Source organism: Ptiloglossa arizonensis, chromosome 12, assembly GCF_051014685.1.
Source record: "Ptiloglossa arizonensis isolate GNS036 chromosome 12, iyPtiAriz1_principal, whole genome shotgun sequence".
In the NCBI taxonomy this organism is placed as follows: domain Eukaryota; kingdom Metazoa; phylum Arthropoda; class Insecta; order Hymenoptera; family Colletidae; genus Ptiloglossa; species Ptiloglossa arizonensis.
The window spans coordinates 5,231,108-5,249,839 of NC_135059.1; the positions used below are offsets into that span (position 1 = coordinate 5,231,108).

The 18,732-nt window shown below is 39.7% G+C and overlaps 1 protein-coding gene across 1 annotated transcript; it reads right to left on the bottom strand.

The window, feature by feature from the left end:
- Positions 1-928: 928 nt before the first annotated feature.
- LOC143153259 (uncharacterized) lies at positions 929-16,329 on the bottom strand. Its single transcript, XM_076324256.1, has 4 exons — positions 16,309-16,329; positions 9,128-9,358; positions 1,697-2,030; positions 929-1,092 (listed from the first exon to the last, which is right to left on the bottom strand). Exons 1-4 carry the CDS (start codon positions 16,327-16,329, stop codon positions 929-931), a joined length of 750 nt encoding a protein of 249 aa, XP_076180371.1.
- Positions 16,330-18,732: the final 2,403 nt, after the last annotated feature.

The window sequence follows — 18,732 nt, forward strand, 5'->3', positions numbered from 1 at the left end:
TCGTCGATTTCACCTGCTGTGAGAAAATCTGTAATTATATACGGGGCAGCTATCCGCGATAAAATACGATTGTTTATGCGATGAACAAACTTCTGGTACGCGCAACGTTATTCGTATCGATCGAATCTGTCGTCTCGTATCCGTGTTTCGACTTTCAACGGGTATTAATTATACGTTGGAGTTCAATATTCTTTCTCACCGCTGAATGTGATCGGGTCCGCAGCTTCCGAGACCACTGCTGGACCACCTTCCCCGAGTATCACTTCGATAAAGATATTTGGAAAGGTTGATTCGATATCTTTGGTACGATAGTGAAATTTATTTTAAAATAAAGGCATCGATTTCTCGATGAAAGATACGTGTAAGTTTAAGATAAAGATCTTTTTCTCTGACTTCTTCTTAGAGTAAAGAATCTTTTTGCAATAACTTCGCATGTTTCTCTTTTGTCACGTTTATACTGTTCTTAACACAATCGTTACTGTAAATTAAATTATAATATTGTTCCCAAAATGACAACAAATAATAGTTAAAAGTTCTACGAATCGTTGGTAACGACTACATATTTCTTTAAATTAACAGAGACGTATTCGTCGTTATACTTATCGACGCAACACTTTTGTGTTATTTGAATCGAGGAAAATAATTATTCGACCCTTGGATATCGAGTGCTTCGTCAACAACGTACAGTCATTTTGACTCATCGTGAAAGTTTAGATATATTTATAAAATTTGAAGGAAGATTTTGTAACAAATTTTAATATATTTTTTACATATATTTAATATATATTAAATTTGAATTCAGCCGCTTCGATAGAGAACAGATAAGAAAGTTAGAAAGCACCTGTAGGCTGTAAAAAATTATTTTATTACAAAAGAGCTAATTTTACAGGATGTTTCTTATCCTACTGTAATTGAAATTATACTAAAGTCAATGGAAAGCTGGCCCGTATGTTGGCGACGGGGCCCGCGTGTTGTAACCGTTCCGAGCGCCAAAGTTGTAACTGTTGTCCAGAGAGTTGGAGCCGAACTGGTAATTGTTGCCGTTGTTGTAGTTACTATTGGGGACCTGGTAATTGTACCCTCCGTTGTTTCCTTCGAGAACAAAGCGCGCGACAATTAGCATTGGTAAAACGTGATCATTAATCTTGCACTAACAGCTAGACAGTAACGGACAAATGTCTTCGTTTACATTCTGTTCTCTGTTTCGATTGAAACCCACCGGGCCGATTTATTTACTTATCGATCTCTTTTCTATAAGTAATTTTATAAATTCGGTGCCAATTAAACAACAATTTGAAATATCACAAAGCCTCTATCCGAATATATCTGTTCTACACTGTAAATGTTCAATAAATTGAACATTTATTACGACCGTTTTATTTATTTATCGATCTCTTCTCTATAAGTAATTTTATGAATTTTGTGCCAATTAAACAACAATTTGAAATATCACAAAGCCTCTATCCGAATATATCTGTCCTACACTGTAAATGTTCAGTAAAATGCGCCCGTTTTATTTATTTATCAATTTCTTCTTTATAAGTAATTTATAGTTTCATTTATTTATCGATATCTTCTCTATAAGCAATTTAATGAATTCTATGCCAATGAAATAACAATTTGGTACAACACAAAATATATATCCGAATACATATGTCCCGTACTGTAAATGTTCAATCAAATGTGAACGACTGACCTCCATTGAATACTCCGCCAATGGTGTTACCCGATGGACCATACCCTTGGCCACCCTGGTTATTGTTATTGTTGTTGTTGTTGTTGTTATTATTGTTGTAGCCATTGTTCTGCGTATTGTACTGATCGGGGTAGTTCGCCGTGCCTTCGTACCTCACGTCCGCGTGAAAACCTGTCCTCCAATCAGCGGTATAAGTTACTATTTGCGTCCTACCATCGGGTAGTTGTACTCTGTATTCCCCTCGTACGGTTTCACCGTCGCTGGTCTCTCGTCTACCAAAATCGTTTCCGGTTGCCTGGTCCTTCACGGCGTACCCGAACTCGTACGACATCGGCTGAAACAATACGTTCATTCTGGTTTCGTTACGATACACAAATTTCTCCAGTGTCGTTTAAAAGTGACAGTGTGGACCATTATCTCTAGAAGAAGTATTAACGAAAATTTCACAGAGTCTACGAATTCGTTTACTAAGGAGGCTGTTTGGTATTTCGGAATAAAAAATTAAGGAGTTTTTACTTGGAGTAAAAAAGATAAAGTTCTTTTTCTTTAAAGGATAATTGGATCGGAATGAAAATTAATCGACATGTACCTCGCGTAACGTGGTTTAACGAAACACATATTATTTCTTCGAAACAATTGTTCGTAGTCGCTTTTCTTGATACAAAGCACGACGAAAGAAAAGAAAGTTGCTGCTTCAATGGGTATGCATCGTTTGGTTCAACGTTCTACGATATTGCTAATTTAAAAAATTTCGCTACAATCTCTCCGGAACGATGCTCTCGAGACTCGAATTTTTTAAGAATATGAATTAAGTCCCCTTAATTCTTGAAATACTACCGAAAAGTAAGTTCGTTCTCGCTGAAAGCGATTAAATCCGAAAGGGAGAACTTCGTTTCCATTCTCTCGGGCAGATTTTGATTTAATTTCGAGTAACTTTCTTCATCGATGTATGCTTTGGTCGTTACAATCAATAGTCCAGAACAATAGCACGTTAATATCCTGCAATTTCTATTGTATCTTGTGCATACGCACGATTCTAATTTGCATGTTAGGGTGTCGATCAACGACCGTGTTTGTCGAGCACTCTATTAAAGTGACCTCTCGGATTGCCACTCCAGTGTTTTCGTAATCCAAATCCATGATTTCGTTATTGAGCCATTGTGATACGAGCGCGTGCGATGTTCCACACTGTATCGGTACACGAAGACGCTATTAGAGTGGCTGAAATTGTTCCGTGGAATGGAAGGACAAACAGTTTCCTTTGAAACATTGTACAAGGTAATATGTGATACTCTTCTCTTTTCCTCTAATAGAGAAACACATCCAATCCTAGGAAAAATCACAGTATATCATTATCATCAGGATGATTTCCTTCGCTTTGCAGCGCGCTGACCTAGATAACGAGTCTAACGGTTTCATCACCACTTTCGTCTTCACCTTTCAGGTAATTTTTGAGATCGATAGAGCAGGATAGTGCGTACTTGCCGCAAGATCCGCGTTACAATTTCACGAGTACAATGGTTTGTTACCGAGACTGTTCCACCGGTAGAAGCGGAATGATCGCTACGAAGGGAGTCTGCAAGAGAGTGTTGACTGATTTCAAACTCTGTCCGTAGAACTTTGTTTCACTTTCAGATTGAACACCGCATTCTGCCAAACTATAACTCACCACAGTCGGTGGAATAGCCACACGAATTTCTCCAATTCGCGTAACTTTAATAGAATTCTCGAAATACAATTGTCCGAAAACGATTAAATCCGATTCACTCGCATTGTTCGGGTTCGTGGTCTCGATTCGTCCCCACAAAATGATCTACGTCTGATCTTCCCGGACCGTTTCGTGCCTACACTCGTCATAACTCTAGAATTATTCAAATCCACGCGATCAAAGGAGGAAAAGAAATCTTCGTGTCTAAAATTATCCGGTCTTAACTACCCTCGATCGATTCACACCAAGTCCGATTCAACTGAACCGTTTGCGTTCCATCGACGCTTTCTTTAATCAATTTAAGCCGCATTTATGAGCCCGACTATTTATTCTGGCAGTACGAGTGCATCTTTTCCCTTCACATCATCGATCACGAGGCTGGAGCATCGTTACTCAACGGAATGGAGCTTCTTTGCACGGATCGTCTGGTTGTTTCCATAAGATAACATGAGGGGGACAAAAAATTGACGAAATATCGGCTCCCGGTGTACGCGTTACGTGGTCGCGGCTTTCTTCCGCGACTAAGTGGAGCAGATGAGCCAAAGATGGTGATTTAATCTGTCTCGCGCCAGGCTACTCGGCCCCGAGGCCAGATCCGCGCGAACGCACATAACCGGCCCGTTTAGATTCTCAAGACGATTAGCTAATCGGCAGTAACGATTTACCGTGGATTACGCCTGCGGTCGCGGTTCACCCTATTAATATTGTTACGTCATACCACATTTGCGCCACACTCCGTCGCGACGAATGTGTAGCATTTTGCGGCGGAGACGAGATTCCGGTGCCCACGCGGTTTCCTGATCTTGGATGCGTGTCACGGACAGGCGTTTCTGCTTCTTTTCTTTTCTTGCTCGTCTTCTATCGCCGAACTGACTCGTACTCTCTTCCTTCCAAACAGCATCGGTGTCGACACCCAAGAGAAAAATCCGGTTCAGTGAAATCGATGTCCGAACTGCGTTCCAGCTTCGAGATTGAAAACGCAGACTTCTCGAAATCGAAAGTTTCGATTCTCTTTTGGTCCTCGAGATTGGAAATTTCAAACGTATTCAAGTCCTCGAGATTGGATTTTTCGAGGCCAGAGAATTGGAAATTCAAGCTTTCGAATTTAGAGGTTTTCGAAACCCTCGAGATCGGAAACACAGACTTCTCAAAAGTTCTGATAATTGAAAATTAGAAGTCAGCTTCTTCTCGAAATTGGATATATTTAAATTCGTCTCGATTTTCGATAATTAGAACTTGGAACGATGTGTAACTCTTCTCGCGTTGTGCAATGTTGTTTTTATCGTTCTCTAGTCTCGGAGACACGGATCGTAATATTTTGTATCAGTTTCGTTTCCCAGAGGATTGATCTTGTTGGATTTCGAAATCGATATCTTTTGTAAGTCTTGTTCCATGTTTCGGTTTCTCGCGTAATCTCTTGTGTAATCGGAGTAGGTACAAGGAGCTCGTGGAGAAAGTCAATGTTTACAGTCAAAATACGGGAGATTTCAATTAATACGTATCGGACTATCGTTGAAAGAGAAGAACGATTATCATTTTTAAAGAAGTTATTTTCACAGTCAATAGGGCAAGAAAAATAGTGACGTTATTCGAAATGGCCATCTTTCGCAGTGATGCAGGCTCGCAATAGGCGCGGCCAATTGGCTATCGTGGTATGCAAGGTCTCTACTGTTACTTCAGAAGCTGCTGTTATCAGGGCGTTCTCCAGGTTATTCAAATTTCTATGAGAGGCTTTGCAGTCCATATTCTCCAACTCTAACCACAAGTATGGTCTACCGGAGGACCAGTGATTGTTTTGTGGGAAGTGTCTCATCAAGGTGTAACTCGCCTCCGTTTCCTTAAGAGGGCATTCTAATTTGAAACGTTAAAAATTACACAATTTTCAAGAATTTTTTAAAAGAGAACAAGCCAAGCTATAAGTATTGTACAAAACTTTACTTCAAGCAGTTTCAAAAATGAAAATTATCTCGCTACGGGAACAATACTCGACTAAAATGGAGAACTTCAAATGAAATTGTAATTATACCTGATCAAACTTACATATGAGCATTTACTCGAGGTTCGAAATTCAATGTGAGAAAGTTGCCCGAAATGTCGATTACCACAACGTATTTCAAAATCATCGAAATTGGTAAAGTCGTCCACTTTCTAAATAATTACCATTATCTCGGTTCGGGAACAGTACTCGATACAAAATTTAAAGCCTTTTAAATCAAATTGCAATCGTACTTGGAACTTACGAACGATTTTGGGGCATACTTTCGACTTTACGAAAAAGTAAGAAGAAACATATTTGTTTTTTTTTTTTAGACGAGAAATCAGAATGGCTCCTTAACCGGGCGCAGAGCGAAACGTTCGCTTCTAGCGCAGAATATTCGCCTTGTGTGACCGCATTTGTTCCGCACTCACGGCGGGCAGACGGGCGCATCTCGCGCCTCTATTACGAACCGCGGAAAGTTACGACGGCCAACATTCCTGATTTCATACGTGACGGACGCGTTCGCGGGATCGCACGCGCGAAACGCGACTCCCTGGCCACGTGTTCCTAGATCCTACAGCCGCCTAGAAAATCGGGCTCACCCCGTTCAGTTCCCCGCGTTGCGTTGCAACTGCAACAGTATTCCATCTCTTCCCTCTCGTCTTCCTAAATCATCAATCTCTCGTTTGAAAAGTGCCCGGTTGAACGCGTCCGTCGCTTACGGCGCTCGAGCTTCGGCAAACCATGAAATACTATTGCTAACTATCGCCAAGTGAACCGCGATCGTTAGAAATTTTGTCCTAGAAAACTACTATAGAATACCAACGGCGTCTTGTGTCTTCATCAATGGAAGGGAAACGGTTTTTTTCCGTTAGTTGTTCTCTCCCCGTTTCGAAACCGTGGATTATTAGCAGTAGCGAGAGATTAGAGATTACGGGCAAGGCAAAATGCGATCCTTTCTAATAGCAAATTCTTCTGGACGGATTTATTTGGGAAAGGCGAGTGGAAAGATTCAACGATGATGCTCCTCCGATTCCCCAACGTGCTCCTCTAACATAGTAGATGTGCACGTTAACGTTTCATCACAGCCGTAACGCCGAAGGAGTGGCGTTTGCGTGTTGCAACCGAGTTGTGGGGTGCTCGAGGCACATAAATTTGCTTAATAATAGTACGAAACGAGCGGTTAAGTCGCGGGCTCTGCGAAATGTTCCCGTTTAAACGATACACAACCCTGTTTTGTTTCTTTTCAAGCGCCCCGGTTGCGAACGACAATTATGAAAGCGTCCGGTCGGAACCGTCTTCGAGAACGCTAACGAACGGTTGAAAGAGTTGAAAGAGTTGTGCAGCAGTTTCTTCGTGTAAAGTGACTTCGATCGCTTCTGATTATTTTTCAAATGAAAAATAACCGCCGGTACACCGACATCACTTTCCTTCGGTGAAATCAAAGGAACTGGTAATCACAACGTTACAAGCCAACACGGAAACTTTCCCGTTGATTTTCGCATTATTTTTTCCTATCATTATATCCTCTCGATATAAGAGAGGAAAATAATCATCTCGATGCTCACTAACAGAGAATTTGAAATAATCTGTGATGACACACGAAACGATCAAAATAATTTCGTATCGCGCTAACTAGTATTCTCTCCATACGGGATCCGTTTTGTGTTAATGTATCCGTTAAGAGATATTTCTCGCTGTACGGGACAATCGTTTGCTTTTTACATTTTCAAGGGTGACGTAAATGTCACTTTGCGACGGAAACTACAAGAAACGTGATGCCTTTGAATAAAGTTACTTTTTTAAGCTTCGAGTCGAACGATTTTTACAAAAATATCGTATGAATAATTGATTAGATTACAATGTAAATAACGAATAACTTTCGTTATTTCTAACCGTACTCGTACGGATTAACGATTCGATTTGCTCTTTCGATTCGATTTATCGCGACAGTGTCACCGTTATGTGACTTTAGATAATTTGGCAAGGTACGCTCGAACGAAAGCAGAAAGTTTCGAGTTAATGTATTAAATAGTTTTGATTTTATAAAATTGCAATGATGCTCTACGTTTCACGTGCTTTAGCGAGCGTACGTGCCCTTGAACCACGAGCGAGGGAGATCTGGTCAAAGAAACGAGATCCTGTGACCTTAAAAGTGCGGGGCAGAATCGAAGCCAATAGAACTGCTCTAGATTTACGCAACAAGATTACAAAGTTCAATGTTGCTTGTACAATTAGCGTTGGCCCAGATTTATTCTCTCGCATATTTATTACGAAACACCATGATGAACAATCGAAAAAATGTAACACCTGTCGAATGAATCGACGCTGAGAACAAGATACTACTTTGCATATCCCTTCGATCGATCCTTATTATATTTTTCAAAGTTATACCAGCTGTTTCTTTTTCTCCTGTTACCTATGTTGAAAAATGCACCGTAGAACGAGGTAACAAAGTTGTACGATTCTTCCTTGTCATCCTTATCACTTGTTAACAACCGTTCGATACTATTAGATATTGTCACAGAACAAATCGTCCAAGTTGACCACCTTAAATTACTTGTAAATCGTTTGTTCTGAGAAAAATGTTTGAAACGAATATTGCACAATATCGAGAACTCTATCCACGGTACGGTGATCAGTTTGTCGTTATCTTGCTTTTTTAACGAAATACGAAGATCATTTGTACGGAACATCCAACATTTTGCTGTACAATTTGACAGAAGACACTCGTAAGAAAATTATTAGAGAGTACTTAAATCGAATATTTTCTAAGAAAATGAAACTAAATAATTTTTAATATAAACAACTCTGGAAATGCTGTCCGTTAAGCCCGATGCAAATGCATAATCGGTCAATCCGGTACGAGCGGCGCACGTTGACGTGTCTCTGCAGTAACAGCATTCCATACGGTAATAATACGTTCTCACGTGTCTTCAATTGCCATTATTGCCTAAAAAAAGCATCATTTGCATTAGACATTATTGTAAGAATACTCTCGGTAACCATTGACTTTTGGCCCCGTGTACCACAGTGCGTCTTTACTCGGCGTTTGATACTCTTTCGAGTTACGTGGACTACGTGTCTTGATAAAAGAGCAAGATAGCGATAATGTTATTACCGTACCGTATGTCCCTCCACGATACCGTGCGACTCTCGTTCGAATAAATAAAAATATTTAACATTAACGGACGATTCCGAAACTTTCATCCAGATAACAACGTTCAACGAAGAGTAGTCGTCGTGCGGGGAAACGTTCACAGTCGCGTAGTCCTTATCGGTCGCTTCTTCTGTTTCCGTGGTGGCCGTTAATCCTAAAACGAGTTTACTTACGAGTAATACGTGTATTCATCGTTACAGGAGCAACTCGTTTCCATTGCAACAGTTCGTGGCCGGCAAATGGCCAAAGAAACGGCAATTAAGCGGTATTCTAGTTTATAATGGGCAATCGTTAGAGACTCGGAAGATATATTCGTAAATGATGGCCAACAAATACATAATGGCGCCATTATGTATTTGAATGATTGATCCTTTGGTTTGAAGAATTTATAAAGTCTCTCTCCATTCTTCGGTGTCGTAGCTATGGGATTCCGTTTCGAACGAGTTATTTATTCTAGATGGCGCCATTATGTATTCGAATGATTGATTCTCCAGTTTGAGGAATTTGCAAAGTCTGTCTCCAATCCACGGGGTTGTGACCAGTGAGATTCCGATACGAACGAGTTATTTATTCGAGATCACTGACCTGATCGACGTAATCATTGTCGTTTCCATTGTCATAATGGTGATTACCGAAGTTGTTCCCTCCGCCCGTCGAGCCATGATTGTTGCTGCCAGGATACGACCCTTGATTATTGTTGCTAGGATACGACCCCTGATTGTTGTTCCCAGCATAGTTTCCTGGTACACCGTACTGAGTGCTCAACGGAGGCTCACAGTACACGATTCCCATGCTCACCACCAACGCGAGCGATAACTGGAAATTAAGTACTCTTTGTATATTTATTATCGAAACGCTCGAAAGCAATGTAACAACGACATGCAGCGTGTTTTCTAATACTTTTATTAAACTTGGTGCTTCTTTGTTGGACAAATATAGCGTTCAATAGCAATAGGAGGAATTTCTTATCGAGGAACAGGCCGATACTTGAAGCTGTGGGATCAACTGGGTGTTATATTTACCTTAGTGTCCATAAAATAAAACGAGTATACTTCGACGTTACTTTAGTTTCGAAGAATTTGTTCTACTTCCCATTGTCCGAAACTTGATAACTCTAGACCGATAATACTGGTAAAAACCATTTTTCTTGGAGAATATTTACTATACATCGACTTTTATGAATCGTTTCGCACTGAATCCAAATTCAGAGTGTTTTTTCCTATCGGGCATAGTTTTCGTCTAATTCCACTTCGAGCCACTGGACAATGTCGATCTTATGATTTTTCTGCCAACTATTCTAGCAAACTAGACCTTTTTACACACAATGTGCACATTGTGTTTCACGCGCAACATTTTACACGAATTCTTTCTGACGCGAAATTTTGCGGACCAGTATTATCGGAAGGATGTGAAATTCATCGAGTCGATTTATTATCGACTCCTGTCGTTACAACGATAGGATGCTCTCGAAACGTTGTTACGGTAAAACACACCGATCCAGGATACAAGCGTAAACGTATCAGATGGATTCCCAGGCGTCCACGCTCGATGCGTTGCTCTCGAGCGCAAGATGATCAACCAGCTCGCGTTGCGTAGGCGAGAAATTAGAGTCGCGAGCCCGTGTTTTCCTACCGTTTCTGTCCGCTTCGTGAGAACGTTGCCGAACGTTGCATCACCGTCACGTTCGAAATCGCCGCGAGTTTAACGCGAAACGAATCGTTCGGCTCCGCTGAACGACAAAACGATCTCGTCGCGTGATCTCGTCCGATCCTTCTTTCGAGGGGCAAATTTTTGAAGTGCACGTATCAAGGACCGTCGCCCACGCTTCCATCCATTGTATGCAAGGTTGCGAAGTTTTGACACACGATTCGAAACCACGGATAAGAATAGGAAACTTTCATTCACGAATAAGCCACTCGGGACCAGATACGAGCAAAAATTCTTACTCGTATGTAAATTTCGAGCAAAATAAACTTTTTGTTAGAATTCGAAAACTCCGTTTGAAAAATCCATTCGAGCGAATGAATGTGTCCGTACAGTTATTTTTATTCGACATCTGTCGTTCGAGTAGAAGATTTCTTTCTCTTTGGGAGTAAACGAATACTGGACCAAACTTCTGTTTAACGGTGTTGACGAACTTGAAAAAGAGAGCTTGTAGTGATGCTACGGAAATGTAAACAATTTTAGAGATAGTTAGTCATAATTACTTCGAAGAATTTATTACGCACGTTGTCCAGTTGATATAATGCTATACGGCAACGCATTCCAACGAAATTGCACCTTCCCGTTTCTAGGCGTTAATATGGAATATGACTCAATCACAACTCAATCAATTTTTACGACCATTCTTTGCTCGGAGTAATTGTACACATCTAACCCTGAAATTGGAAATTCCATCGACAAGAAAGCGAATCGAATCCTCCTCTATTGAGTCTGTCTTGATGCGAAAAATTCTTTCTTACAATCGATCTGTTTCTTTTTTTTTTAATATTGACGAAGGAAAAATCTTCCATCTAAGAGGATACGCACGATAGTAACGCTGACTTCTTACAAGCGAGTGTATAACCTATTTAATACATACTGTTTGCGGTATTACGTGTTGTATAAGTATTTGTAAAGAAATATTTAAAAAATAACTGTTCGAAGTAGATAGTATCTTTCGATTAACGAACATTGTATAACAAAAAGTAATACACAATTATATCGTAGAAAGTAGAAACGTTAGTTCGAGGGAAAGCAAATTTAAAATTAAGAAATTAAGAAATTAAGATTGACAATAATTTATACGGCTAAGGTACCATTGTTTACCTGTGTAACACGAGATACGTTCAAAGCGTTGAAAAGTCTTTTTAGGCCGCTAATTATGAGAGCCGATTATTCTTAGCATATTCAGTCCGTGAGCGGTGTTATTAGATATTCATTGTAAGAAAATTAATTCTGATGTACATGTAAGGCAGTGTGTTCCCAACTCCGAATGAATATTAACTGAATTTTCTTATTAAGTTTAAATAGTATTTTAATTTTAAGCAAACTTCGAGCGTAGTCTTCGTTTCGAACAAAGTTTCGTTTCGATGAAATATCGTCAACTCTAAACTGTTCTTTCGTTCGACTATACTTTCAAAGTCTTCGGTTTGAAAATGCCACGATTAAAATATAAAATTAGCAAAATATAATTTACAATACTACGAAAGAACCAAAATACAGGAGATACAGAAGCATACAGTCGTATTTATGATACTAGTTTCGATTACAGGAAAACAATATATCGCAAAGACTCGATGAAAAAAACCATGAACGACGCCAGGGTTAAGGAGAACCATCGACACGGAAAACGAAAATTATAGAAACACCCAGAAAATCACGAACCGATCGCTCACCTCCGAACACGCAACGTTGCAACAAAGACCAAAGTCTCTTTTATGTCATTCAACAGGAACGGTTGGAATAGTTGCGCGTGACAGGTTGCGAAATGCTTATGTTGTTATTTATATTCTCGCGTGTAAACCGCGCGTCCCTTGTAGTACATTAACGGAGATGATTACACGCGAGCAAGTGTACTTACATAATGAAATGCAACGGCCTAACTGTACACCGTGTGCCAACGAACGAACCGCGACTGGTAACGAAACTGGGCCTGGGAGCTCGAGAGAATATACTTGAAACGTTCGAGGACACCGAGTGCATACAATCGTGTTTGTTTTACAGCCGTAAGGGAGGCACGGACAATTTTCTCCCATTCCGTGACCGCTTCTGGAGCAATATTAACCGCTGTCGACGCACTCGAGGATTGTAAACGGGATTCGCAACGTCTGCGGTTAAGCAAATGATGAAAAAGACCTTAGAAGTAGAATTGGGCGTATTTTACTTGGAAAACGAAAATTTACTTTCGAAATATTATTCAAATAAAATTGTATTAAATAATTGATTCGAAACGTTGTTTGAGTAAAAGTTCATCCGAAATATTTATTTGAAATGTTATTGGACTTTATTCGAATAATGTCCAATTCTGCTCAGAAGACAGTACTCTGGTACATTTCTTCGAAATTCACTGAAGTCTGGAACATTTGGGACTCGCCATTTCTCACTCGAGACTGCAAATGGAGCAATCGGAAGATATTGTACGGAGAAAGATGGATCAATCCCGGGTGAAGGGGAATGTGGTATCACGAGTGAGCCGAACCTTAAAGTGTCCCATACCAGCAGTTGGTTGGCAGAGTCGTCTTAACCCTGGTACGTTTCGGCCCATTGCATCTTCGTAATACAGTATTACTGGCTCAAATTTTGATAGAATTGTCTCACTTAAATTTGAACGACCTATCCCCACCGTTTCCCCATTACTCGATGTCTTGAACTAAGCGTAATCCAGTTCTATGAACAAGGACAGTGAATACATACAGCATTCGTATTTGTGGTTACACAGATAAGGGCTCTAGGGCACTATTTATCCGGGATTTGTAGTACTTAGATAATACTTTAGACGAACCTGATTATTAAAAGTTTATTCACGAATTTGGTAAACTGTCTTTCTCGAGTCTACGAACCTACGAACAAATCTCGATCGCGTATGGGCTTTACAAGGGTTGATTAAATTAATTCACAATTTCTTAATCGTCACACTCAGAAAAATCGTATTTAGCATTTTTGAAGTTTTGATGTGATTAGTTTCATTCAAGTTCTAAAATATTTTTAATTACCAGTAGTGCGCTATATCCGAGTTGAAACTCGCATGAGATCGTGAGAATTTCGCGTGAAGTTTTATACTATAAATCAGCGCAAACGAATATCAATAAATAAAGATGAAACGGTAAATTCAAATATCGACAAGAATGTAACAACTTAACGAGTTTTGTAATACTTTATAGAAACTCGCGCTTCGTTTGCCGAAATTCAATTGAAAAATCATCCCATCGCAGATGGGGATCGAATTGTTACGAAATGAGAAAAAGTAGAAAGAAATATCGATAAACAAAGAAGAAATGAACAAAAGAATCGGAGACGCTCGACGAAGAGCAACGATGTCCAAAGAATCGAAGAAAATTATGAGAACAGTCTCTAAGTTTTATATATCTCTAATTTTTATATATATATATAATATACATATTCTTATACATGCTATGAGTTTCAAAAATGTATTCTCGAAAAAGACGCAAAGTTTGCGCTTACTATTCAAAAGAAATCCCGAGATTTGAGCTATTATATCATTCCGTGTGTAACTTTCCACTTCGTATCTCAGGTAGTTAATTACACTTAATGATACATCAACCGTGATACAATATAAATAAGAAATATTAGCTCTGCATGGTGATTAACTTGAAACACGGAAAATTCTAATTTTACCACGCGGCCTTTGCCATTTTCGAGCGTTAAGGACGTAAAAACGTTGAAACACAGAAGACCGCGTGAAAGTAAATGGCCGTTGATAATGAGTAAAAACCGAGAAAGATTGTAATGCACTTTATCCAGAAGGGAATCATTAGTGCCCAAGAGGATATCGTTGGGTCTGGAAGATTACCACGGGAGATGCGCTTGTACGCCAATAGCAATTACGATAAACAATTTCAGATTTCAATGAACAAAAAGAATTCAATGGTAATGGAGTAGAAATTCCACGGTAATGGATATTCTTCGATAATTTACAAACCGTTAGGAAATAAGAGCCTTTGTGCCAGGTGTTGTTAGTTTTACGTGCAATTTGCCAATTCGTTAATTGAATAATTGTCCAGGAAAAGGTTCCAATTAATCGTTTAAATATTCTTCGCCAAATGCATTTATCAATGTTGCGCAATAATATTATTGAACCGTATCCGTAATTGCTTCGATATATCAAAGTACGTACAGCGTGAGTCGCGTAATTTAATCCGATTACGTCTCTTTTACGGTTCGTAATAGAAGAAAGTGACAGAGGAAGAAATTGAATCGTTTGATAACGTTTAACTTCTTATTGCGTTATTTTTACCGCAAAAAAATAATTCAATCGCATTTCACAGAGACATCGTTACATTTAGAAAAAAAGTAACGTTTCCGGGTCATAGGAAGTTAAACATTACGGAACGGTTCGACTACTTTCTTCGATTGTCAGCCATAAGAAAGAGGTGATTCTATCAAACTGCGTGACTCAGCCTGTTCAGGATTAATTAATCATCTACTTTGCCATTAGAGATAGTATGTGATCGAAACAACAGTCGAATCAAAGGAGAAAATTTGAGAAATCAATTGTTTTAAATAGAACCGTGTATCTTTATCTACGTACGTTAAAAAAAAAAAAATGAATAACGTATAATAATAGAAATATCGTTAAGAATATACCATTGGATCCATTTTAAAAAGTGTCGATGACTTTAATTACCCTTTAGAAATCATTCAATATCTGTCTTCAGCAATTTTTAGCACCTTCAATGGCAAAGGATAATCGAGTATCCCAGTGATTCACCATGTGCCTAAAGCTCTTGTACGAAGTTGCAAGGACTACCACTATTTCCTGGACAAGGTCACTCAACATAAGGGGTTACGCCACAACGACAGGCTGAAAGATAAGGTCTTGGACATTTTTTTTTTTTAAACGAGTATGTAATTTTATGAAACTTTTATCCATTATCTAATAGTACGTATGCACATCGAACGACGAATTCGCTATACTTTATTAAAAAAGTTTCGATTCTTGCAAAAGTATCCAATCGTTGAATAATCCGAGATCAGAAAATAAGGAAGTTTTAATAATCTACATTGGTGTCGCTAATTTTAATGTTTTCCTTTCATTAGATTGTATTTAATGTTTATTTTTATTAGATTCTTTACCCTACACCTTGTAATATACGCTCAACTGTAACGACGCTATTACAAATTATGAAACGTGCTTGTTTTCTGGTTTCAAATGATTCGATGATTGCATACCTTCTCCTCAGTCCAGACAGAGTGGCTCCGCGTAATCGCGCGGTCAATCGACCGTAACGTCTACGCAAATCGAAATATTTTAATCAAATTTAATAGACTCGTAATTCAACGTATGCACTTCCAGGTAATATACAAGGTGAAAAGAAAAAAGTGCTCGTAATTTTTAGGATAGATAGTTATGTAGAAAAAAAGTTCCTAATAAACATAGGTCGAGAAACTAATATTTACAAACTTGTGAACAAGTGATTCGTTCCCTTTAGAATCTATCGTACCGTATGAAAACAATAAATCTTTTTTTTTCTCTTCCGACGTGACAATCTAATCCTGTGTCACGATACGCGTGTTAACTACAAAAACGGACAGTTCATTGTTTCCATAGTTCCCGAAGTAACAAGTGACTCTCTTAAACGGAAACGAAAAAATTGTTCGCAACCTTGGAAATATTGATTCTTCGATCCACGTTTATCGTGGACTTCTCTACTCAGCTCGGCGTGCACTGTCTACCGTAAATGTTACCCTTTCTCCGTTCCATCCTGGATAAACGTTTCGTGAACATACCTCGATCTGCAAAATAAAAAATGTCCAAAAATCTACCCCTTACAGTCCGTAGGACGTAGCCCCTTCTACGTCGAAAGCTGTAGCTCGACCACGACCACGAGAGCTGTCTAAATGATGGATCGTTCGAGCATCCCGCCGACCAAGTGTCCCAGCAACAGGTATCAACTCGAAAAAGAAGATGTTCCATCGCGATCACTGCTCACAAACCAACAACGGCGTAACCGGCACGTGCAGGTGTCGTGAAAGCGTAGAGGAAGCACCGACACCGAATAGCTGAGCTTTTCGCGGACACTTGACGAAAGAGTCCTGACGTTTACCTGTCGCACTATCCTATCCATACTCGAGAAACAACTCAGAATACCCCCAGCACCGTTGTACGAATTGCTGAATTATGGTGACGTTTTGCCGCATACCTGGCTTATATATAGAGAGCTCGTCTACGCCTACAAAGATTCATTTCCTGTCGGGCACGGATTCGCCGTCGGATAGAGACCGATCTAGGCTGGAGGAGGATCCTCGTGGATCGGAGAGGATAGTCCTGGGTATCGCTCTGTCACCTTCTCTCTCTCTCACTCTCACTCTCTTTCTCTCTCTCTCTCTCTCTCTCGCTCGCTCCACGTTCGCGTACTCCAGTTCACATAGGAACATCAAGCGTGTGGAAAGCCCGCGCTTTACTTACCATTGTTCTGGTTAGGCACGGTGCGATTTCGGGGCCGTCGCGCGTATGAGAGGAACGCGTCTTCCAGAGCCGGAGAAAGCTGATTACTTCACACCGTGGGATAACCCGACACGGTTCAACCGAGTCGAGTCGAGTAGCACCAGCAACCGCCACCGCTCGCTTTTCGAACCGGCTAATTAGCCAATCGAGCCTTAATTAAGGCAGGACCATTGTCCATCCGCAACGCGGATCCTGGGTTTCGGTGGATGCCGTAATCCTGTCCGGGTTCTTCCCATCTCTCCCGCCTCTCGAACGAAAAAGAAACGTTGTAGCAATAGGGACGATAGATGGTTATCCGATGGGAGACAGAAGCCGTTCGGTTCTACGGCTCGTTCGTGTTTGGTAAATTGGACGACGTATTGTGACCGCGGTGGATGGTACTCGAGGCAACGGAATGCGCATACATTAGGAAAAATGTTAGGTCAGGTCTAGGTTGAGGGAACTCGATCGGATCTGTCCGTGTGTCTTTGTTACTCGCGCGTAAAGCGGGAAGGGTTTTTTTCTTTCAACGAGTCGTAACTTGTCTTCTTTTGCAGTTAGCCGCATCTCTGTTCAAGATTAATCTCGCTCCGGACACAAAGTGCCAGTGTGGATGGCCAGTGCAGGATCCCAACCATGTGATATGGCAGTGCCCCATCCTTAACAATAACAGGAATATACTAGTAAATCGACTATGTAACATGGGCTACCTACCGCCCTACACAATCGACTTCTTTCTGAGTAAAGCGTACATTGCTCCCTTAGTGTGCATTCACAAATTTCTTAAAGACCGTAGTCTAAACGAGGACTGCTCGGTACTGATCCAAAAATTATGAACTTATATAATACAGACACTAGTTATATGCACTATATACCGCTACAAGTTATAAGTATCTAGTTGTAAGTATTATATACCGCCACTAGTTATAAGTATTTAATTGTAAGTATTCTGTACAATCACTAGTTATAAGCATCTATTTATGTATTAACTCATGTATACCAGTCTTTTTTTGTTCTGTTAGTATGCACACCAATGTGCATGCTGCTAATAACCCTGTACTGGGTTCATAGCGTAAATAAAAAAAAGAAACTTGTCTCCAATTGAACCGATTAACGCGGGAGAGGTCTAACACGAGTGAATCGATCACCGGATAACCAGAGAGCAAGTAGACGTCCGTAAAATGCAGTAATAGCGAAATAGCGAAAAATGTTACACCTCTTTTGTATGGGCCATTGTAATGTTACATCTTGAGATAATAATGTCAGTTTTTCTCCGAGAAGCAGGGAAAACGTTTTGAACCGTTTTACGTAAAAGTGGTATATGTTGAGCAAGTTGATCATCAGATAACGAGGAACGAACTCGCATTCTATAAAATGCAATAATATTAAACAATGTTAGATCTCTCTTATACGGGCCATTGTAAAGTTACATGGTCGGATAATAATGCCAATTTCCTCCGAGAAAATACTTTCGTGAATATACTTTGAAATATTTTCAACGAAAATTGATTTTTCGGTAACACGATCTTTCTGCGAGTGCAAAGTTTATCAAATCTTGACTTAATTTGTTTAGAAATAACCGTCGCTCGTATAACATAATTTTGCATTACTCTAATTCAGATTTATCTCCGTCCTTGAAATATATGCCTGACGAGTCGATACATCGAGCATATGACATAACTAGGTCATTGGCCAACGATTTGTGCGATGATGGCAAGTGTACGTATCTATCCATGTTTCTACCAATTGATCCAATGTTTCCACAGGACCTTTAGTAGAATTATAATGTGTACCAACTTGTGATTTCTATCCCAACTAAGACAGAAAGTTTTTTTATTATCGTGCATTACATTCATCAGTGTAAATCACGCATAGAATGTGTCTTGTATTTAGATTTGGGCAGTTTTCAGTGCTACTAGTATAGTTTCGATCTACTCTCGAATATCCGGTTTACGCTTGAATTATAACTAGCTACAATATTATAAATTTCCTAAGAAATAAATAATATATCCATTCTTTTAAGAAACAAATGAAATCTTTGTTC

What these genes read in the sequence shown, in the direction of transcription:
- LOC143153259 (XM_076324256.1), bottom strand. Translation starts at nt 16,329, where the DNA reads ATGGATAGGATAGTGCGACAG. An exon ending in ACAATGATTACGTCGATCAG is followed by an intron (nt 2,031 to 9,127) that starts GTCAGTGATCTC and finishes GTATTGTTTCAG; the next exon opens with CCGATGTCGTACGAGTTCGG. An exon ending in TGGCGGAGTATTCAATGGAG is followed by an intron (nt 1,093 to 1,696) that starts GTCAGTCGTTCA and finishes TTGTTCTCGAAG; the next exon opens with GAAACAACGGAGGGTACAAT.